General features: G+C 59.4%; 1 protein-coding gene across 1 annotated transcript in view; it reads right to left on the bottom strand.

The window, feature by feature from the left end:
* LOC106896309 (casein kinase II subunit alpha-like) overlaps window positions 1-7,471 on the bottom strand; it is a 42,094-nt gene extending 34,623 nt beyond the window's left edge. The window contains exons 1-3 of the mRNA XM_014956143.1: window positions 7,371-7,471; window positions 3,857-3,968; window positions 1,543-1,644 (exon numbers count right to left, since the gene is read on the bottom strand). Of these exons, the coding sequence (XP_014811629.1) occupies window positions 1,543-1,644; window positions 3,857-3,968; window positions 7,371-7,471 (315 nt within the window). The remainder of the gene's footprint in view (window positions 1-1,542; window positions 1,645-3,856; window positions 3,969-7,370) is intronic.
* Between the last annotated feature and the right edge of the window lie 92 nt (window positions 7,472-7,563).

The following is a 7,563-nucleotide window of genomic DNA, read 5'->3' as shown; positions in this document are numbered from 1 at the left end:
CCCCCCTCGGCTGCCAAAAGCCCCCCAGGGGGGTTTTTTGGGCGGGGGAGGGGGGGGTTTCACGTTGCTGGGGTGTCCCCCCCCCCTGTAATCCAGGAATCCTGCCCCACATCCCCCCCACCAGCACAGGAGAGTGGGGTTCCCTGGACACACGGGGGTCAGAGAAGGAAATCCCCCCCCTGGTTTGGAAGGGGGAGATTGGGAAGCACCAGGAAGGTCAAAAAAACCCACCAAACCACCAAAAAAAATAATGATTTTGGGAGGATCTAGAGGATTAGAAGAAATCTAAGGCTGGGAAAGGGGGGAGGAAAACATCCCCAATGGGTTTGGGGGACGGCACCACCCCAAGGCAGGGCAGGATCCCCAAATCCAGCCAGCGTTCCCCACGGATCCCAGGGAGACCCCCACCATCCTGTGCCCCCCGAGGCTTCTCCTGGCAAAACCCTGAGAGATGGGTGGTCTCAAAACCAACCGACCCTCCAGGAAAAAGGGAGGAAATTCCCCTTCCTGGCTGCTTTTTTTTTGGGATGGAGAGGAGGCAGGAATATCTCCTTCATCCCTACCCTCTCCTCTACTGCCCCCGCAGCGACGGAGCGGGGAACGGGGGCAGAGAGATCAACCCTGAGAGATGGGTGGTCTCAAAACCAACCGACCCTCCAGGAAAAAGGGAGGAAATTCCCCTTCCTGGCTGCTTTTTTTTTGGGATGGAGAGGAGGCAGGAATATCTCCTTCATCCCTACCCTCTCCTCCACTGCCCCCGCAGCGAGGGAGCAGGGAACGTGGGCAGAGAGATCCCCCCCTCCCCAGGGCTGATTTCAGCTGCCAAACGGGTGCCAAGCGGGTCAGGGACCAGTCCCAGCTCAGAGATGGCATCCCCGGGGGGGTAATTCTAGCCAACAAGTTGCCCACGGGCCAGCACTGTGCCCTGGTGGCCAAGAAGGCCAATGGTCTCCTGGTGGTGGCCAGCAGGTGGAGGGAGGTCATCGTCCCACCTCTGCTCTGCCCACAGCTGGAGCACTGGGACCAGTTCTGGGCTCCCCCAGTTCCAGAAGGACTGGGAGCTGCTGGGGAGAGTCCAGGGGGGGCTCGAGGATGATGAGGGGCTGGAGCATCTCTGGGCTGAGGGACCTGGGGCTGTTCAGCTGGAGAAGAGCAGGCTGAGGGGGGACCTCATCGATGTTGATGAACATCTAAAGGGTGGGGGGCAAGAGGATGGGGCCAGACTCTTCCCAGTGGTGCCCAGGGACAGGACAAGGGGTGACGAGCACAAAATGGGACACAGGAAATTCCAAAAAAATCAGGAAAAAGGTCTTTCCTGTGAGGGTGCCAGAGAGGGTGTGGAGTCTCCTTCTCTGGAGATCTTCAAACCCCACCTGGACACATCCAGCCTGCTCTGGGTGGCCTTGCTCTGGCAGGGGTGGGACTGGGAGACCTCCAGAGGTCCCTCCCACCCCTAAAATTCTGTGATTCCGTGATTTTGTGGGTGGGAAGGGCTCCCTCGGGCTCCCTCACATCCCCCTGCTGCCCCTTCCCCGTCCTTACCACGGGGTCTTTCACTATGTCCAACAGGCTGATGATGTTGGGGCCTCCTCGGAGGTTCTCCAGGATTTTAATCTCCCGCTTGATCTTCTTCTTTTTCACAGGCTGAGGAAAGAGGAAGAGGAAGAGGGAAGAGCAAAGGAGAAGCCAGTTGCCAGCCGATGACCCTCTCGCTGCCACCCGCAGCAGGGGAAGGCGGAGGAGCCTTGGTCCATCTATCCATCATGCAAAAGAACCCCTGAGGAGCAGGTACGTTCTCCAGGTCCTCCCAGTCTACTTCTGGGGGGGGTCTGACCCCACCTCTGCCCCCCTGACAGAGCCCCCAGCATCACCCAGCCCCATGGAGGGAGGGAGGAGAGCGATTCCAGGTCACCATCACCCAAATGGCCCCAAAGAAGGGCGTCCTGGGAGCCCCTCTCCAAAGGAACCGAGGTCCCTGCCTTCAGGACATTCTTTTACTACAGAAAAATAAAGGCTTTAAAGCTCAAGTTTTGTTTCCTCAAGTCCCAGGTTTGGCTGAAATTTTGGAAACAGTGACCCAAGGACAGCAGAATCCTGTGAAAAAGGGTATCCATGCCTCGGTCACCCCCCGGCCCAGGGACATTCCCCCAGGGATGTGGGGACAGCTCTGAGGTGCCCCCCAAACCTGCCCCACGTCCTTCTCCTGCCTCCGGAGACGGGATGCTCTTTCCTGCCTTTTGGAGCTACCTTCCTTCTTCTTCTTCTCCTCCATCCCAGGCCGGGCGAGAGACACACACGGCAAATTAATTAACGAGGGCATTTCTCTCTCGTCACCTCCGTCCCCACCTTTTCTTCACGCCTGTTTTTGTTGTGGTCCTTAATGGTTGCCCTCCCTCCCTTCCCACCCCCGCAGGATTCCTTCCAACCCACCCAACCCTCCAGGCTCTAATTACACAGGGCTTGACGAGGCCACAGAAATTAGCTCCTCACCGCAAGCGGAGGAGCCCAGCGGTGACCCCGTGAGCCTGAGGAGGATGAGAGAGGAGAAATGGGTCCGTGGGTGGCCTCCGGGTCCTGCCCAAGCTCCCGGGGCAAGAACGGGTCCCTGCCCGGTGGCCTGACCATCCCCCCGTGTCCTGCTCATCCCAGGAGAGCTCTCCGGGCTCTGCTGACTCCGGCACCGGGAGATTTTATCAGCTTGGGTGAAAAACGGTGCTGAACTGGTGAGGTTGTGACCCAAAACCTGGCCAAGAAGGCCAGTGTCATCCTGGGGGGCATCAGGAAGAGCATGGAGATCTTCCAGGGAGGTCACCTTCCCCCTCTGCTCTGCCCTGGGGAGGCTGGAGAGTTGGGTGGTGAGGAACCTCATGAGGTTCTACCAGAGCAAGGGTAGGGACCTGCCCCTGGGGAGGAATAACCCCATGGACCAGTAGAGGTTGGGGGTGACCTGCTGGGGAGCAGCTCTGGGGGAAAAGACCTGGTGGACAACAGGATGCCCAAGGGCCAGCAACGGGCCCTGGTGGGCAAGAAGGCCAATGGCATCTTGGGGGGCATCAGGAAGAGCATGGAGAACCTCCAGGGAGGTCACCCCCCCTGCTCTGCTCTGCTCTGCCCTGGGGAGGCCCCAGCTGGAGCTCTGGGACCAGTTGTGGGCTCCCCAGTTGCAGAAGGACAGGGAACTGCTGGAGAGGGTCCAGCAAAGGGCTCCAAAGATGCTTTTGGGCCTGGAGCATCTCTGTGCTGAGGAAAGGCTGAGGGACTTGGGGCTGTTGAGTGTGGAGAAGAGAAGGCTGAGGGGGGGTCTGCTCAAGGCCTCTAAAGACTGGAAGGGGGGGTGTCAGGAGGATGGGGCCAGGCTTTTTGCAGTGGTGCCCAGGGCCAGGAGGAGAGGGACCGGGCCCCAACTGGGACAGGGGAAGTTCCACCTCAAGCTGAGGAGGAGCTTGTTTGGGGTGAGGGTGGCAGAGCCCTGGCAGAGGCTGCCCAGAGAGGGGCTGGAGTCTCCTCCTCTGGAGACATTCCCACCCCCCTGGACCCGTTCCTGTGGGACCTGCTCTGGGTGCCCCTGCTCTGGGTGGGGGTTGGAGGAGATGATCTCCAGAGGTCCCTTCCCACCCAGCATCACCCTGGGATTCCTTCTGCCTCCACCCATCTCCAGGTTTGCTGGGAAGCACTTCCACCATCCCTCTCCTCATGACTCCCCTTCTTGGGGAGGAGACAAAGCAGCTGAGACGTTTGCCTGGGGGCCACCATGAGATCATCCCCATCTCCACCAGAGAGGGCAGGAAGAGAAGACGCAGAAGAACCAGAGGAACCAAACCGGTAGAGGAAATATAAAAAAAACCAAAACCCCTACCTTGAGGATTTTCACCACCACTTTCTCGTTGTTGGTGATGTTGATGGCTTCGAAGACTTCGCTGTACTTGCCCCGGCCCAGTTTCCGCACAAGCTGGTAGTCATCTTGGTTGCTGTTGGGGAGAAAGGGAGAGACAAGAGATGAGGAGGTGGTGGAGCTCTGCCTGCTTTAGAGCCAACCCTTCTCAACTCCCCCTCCAGGGAAGGTGATGTTCTTGGGGGGGGTCAGTCTACGGAAAATGGGGTGTTCCTGCCGTGCCCAGGGCTGGAGAGAAGAAGCCACCACCACAAACCCACCAGCGTACATCTCCCTGGTGGAGGTGGCCACCAGACCTTGCAGGTGTCACAGGGAGCTTGGAGACAGTGTGTGTGTCCCCCCCGGCCATCTAATCCCCCCTCTACACCCCAAAAATGTCTCCTCCAACACCCCAAGCTGGGGTGCTCCCTCCCAGCCTCATCTCTCCTCCCCCCCACCCCATGGAGACGATGCTTTCCCACCTTCCCCTCAACCCAAGTTCCTGAAGAGGAGGCGGTGGGGCTACAAGGACTCCAAAATTCCAGAGCCCCCCCCAGCAGTACTCTGGAATACAAGAAATGGGAAGAAAATAAAACAACTCCTAAAACCTCCAGGTTTTGAAACCCCACAAAGGTCTCAAGTGAAGGACCCAGGGACCAGCAGAAGCTGCTGAGCTGGGGGCAAATGGGGGGGGAAGAGCTGGGCCCCCCCCGGGGATTCCATAGGGATAAACACATGGAGGGAAGGGAGGGAACAACAGGATGGGAAAAGGTTGATTTCACAAATTGCTAATTAGCAGAGGGGGTGAGCGGGGGGGGGCAGCACCGGGAGGAAGAGGAGGGTTCGGCTTCAGCCTCCGCTCCTGCTCCTTCAGGCTGGGAGAGCCCAGCCTTCCAGATGGGGAGGATTAATTAATAATTAATTCAGCTTCACTGAGGGCTGGGGGGGGGGAGAGGGCAGCCAGGGAAAAACCACTTCACTCCAAGGATTGTTTGGGTGGGAATAAGAAGAACCCACCCCAAAACCCCCGGGATGCTCTCCAGAGGCGGGGAATTTCCCTCCCGGAGAGATTCCCCAAGGCACTGCCCTGGAACGGGGGGATCTGGATAAAAACCTGCTGGAAATGGATAAAAATCTCCTGGAAGTGGATGAAAACCTGCTGGAAGTGGATAAAAATCTACTGGAAGTGGATAAAAATCTGCTGGAAATGGATAAAAATCTGCTGGAAGTGGCTAAGAAGCTTTTTTTTCCCCATTTCTAGGTCACTGGTCCCAGCGAGCGGCAGGGGTTGGAGGAAGAGGAGGGAGAGCACTGGGGAGGGCTCCTAATCCGGCGCGGGTGGTAGCCCCATGGCCAGCTGCCAGCCCCCAGGGACCACCCCTCCGTGCCCCCCGGCTGGGGGGAAAAACCTGATTTGAGAGATTTTCTTTTAGCAGAACCAGAGAAGTCCCACGATGTCCCCAGGGTGTCCCCAGGGTGCTCCCAAGCAGGGGAGCGTTTCACTGAAGCCCAGGATGATGTGGGGCTGGAAGGGACTTCTGGAGATCATCTCCTCCAACCCCCACCCAGAGCAGGGGCACCCAGAGCAGGGGCACCCAGAGCAGGTCCCACAGGAACGGGTCCAGGGGGGTGGGAATGTCTCCAGAGAAGGAGACTCCAGCCCCTCTCTGGGCAGCCTCTGCCAGGGCTCTGCCACCCTCACCCCAAACAAGCTCCTCCTCAGCTTGAGGTGGAACTTCCCCTGTCCCAGTTGGGGCCCGGTCCCTCTCCTCCTGGCCCTGGGCACCACTGGAAAAAGCCTGGCCCCATCCTCCTGACACCCCCCCTTCCAGTCTTTAGAGGCCTTGAGCAGACCCCCCCTCAGCCTTCTCTTCTCCACACTCAACAGCCCCAAGTCCCTCAGCCTTTCCTCAGCACAGAGATGCTCCAGGCCCAAAAGCAGCTTTGGAGCCCTTTGCTGGACCCTCTCCAGCAGTTCCCTGTCCTTCTGGAACTGGGGAGCCCAGAACTGGTCCCAGTGCTCCAGCTGGGGCCTCCCCAGGGCAGAGCAGAGGGGGAGGGTGACCTCCCTCAAGGTTCTCCCTGCTCTTCTTGTTGCCCCCCAAGATGCCATTGGCCTTCTTGGCCATCAGGACCCATTGCTGGCCCATGGGCATCCTGGTGTCCACCAGGTCTTTTCCCCCAGAGCTGCTCCCCAGCAGGTCACCCCCAACCTCTACTGGTCCATGGGGTTATTCCTCCCCAGGGGCAGGACCCTACCCTTGCCCTAACCACTAGTGACCAGACCAAGGAGACCGACCCAATGATATTCTCTAAAAGTTGCAATAAAGCCACTTAAAATAAATCACAGGATGCTATGGGGCTGGAAGGGATCTCTTGAGACCATCTCCTCCAACCCCCACCCAGAGCAGGGGCACCCAGAGCAGGTCCCACAGGAACGGGTCCAGGGGGGTGGGAATGTCTCCAGAGAAGGAGACTCCAGCCCCTCTCTGGGCAGCCTCTGCCAGGGCTCTGCCACCCTCACCCCAAACAAGCTCCTCCTCAGCTTGAGGTGGAACTTCCCCTGTCCCAGTTGGGGCCCGGTCCCTCTCCTCCTGGCCCTGGGCACCACTGCAAAAAGCCTGGCCCCATCCTCCTGACACCCCCCCTTCCAGTCTTTAGAGGCCTTGAGCAGACCCCCCCTCAGCCTTCTCTTCTCCACACTCAACAGCCCCAAGTCCCTCAGCCTTTCCTCAGCACAGAGATGCTCCAGGCCCAAAAGCAGCTTTGGAGCCCTTTGCTGGACCCTCTCCAGCAGTTCCCTGTCCTTCTGGAACTGGGGAGCCCAGAACTGGTCCCAGAGCTCCAGCTGGGGCCTCCCCAGGGCAGAGCAGAGGGGGAGGGTGACCTCCCTCAAGGTTCTCCCTGCTCTTCTTGTTGCCCCCCAAGATGCCATTGGCCTTCTTGGCCATCAGGACCCATTGCTGGCCCATGGGCATCCTGGTGTCCACCAGGTCTTTTCCCCCAGAGCTGCTCCCCAGCAGGTCACCCCCAACCTCTACTGGTCCATGGGGTTATTCCTCCCCAGGGGCAGGACCCTACCCTTGCCCTGGTAGAACCTCATGAGGTTCCTCACCACCCAACTCTCCAGCCTCTCCAGGTCTCTCTGGAAGGCGGCACAACCTTCTGGTGCGTCACCCCCAACTCCCAGTTGGGTGTCACCATTCCCAAGCTCCCCCCAGCGTGGTTATTCCCCACCAGCACCCTGGGGAGACTGGTTTTTCTCCCATCTCCCAGCAATCAAAGCCAAACCCTCGTTAATTAAGCGCTCGCTTCAAGCCAGGGCGCCTGGGGGTGGCTGTGAAACTCTTCCATCCAAGGGGGGGTTCCACTCCCAAGGTGACACGTGGGGCTCCCCGGGGAAAATGGGGACCCCTCTTCCCCCGAAAGGCCGATGTTGAGGGGATCAGTGTGTGTGTGTGTGTGTCCCAGTCCCTGCTGTCCCCCCCCCGGGACGTACCCCCATTCCACGACGTGCGACTCGTAGTCCCAGTACTCGCGGGGTCTCTGGGTGTTGACGTCGGCGTAGACCCTGGCCCGGCTGGGCACCGGCCCCGACATCCTTCGGTCACCCTAAAAACACAAACACACCTCAGTCGGGGGGGGTCAGGGGGGGACACACACTGGGGTAGAGCAGAGAGAGAAAAAAAGGG

This window comes from Calidris pugnax, unplaced genomic scaffold (genome assembly GCF_001431845.1).
Source record: "Calidris pugnax isolate Ruff unplaced genomic scaffold, ASM143184v1 scaffold307, whole genome shotgun sequence".
NCBI classification, from domain to species: domain Eukaryota; kingdom Metazoa; phylum Chordata; class Aves; order Charadriiformes; family Scolopacidae; genus Calidris; species Calidris pugnax.
Note: the sequence above shows the minus strand (reverse complement) of the source record. Positions and strands in the feature narration are given on the sequence as shown.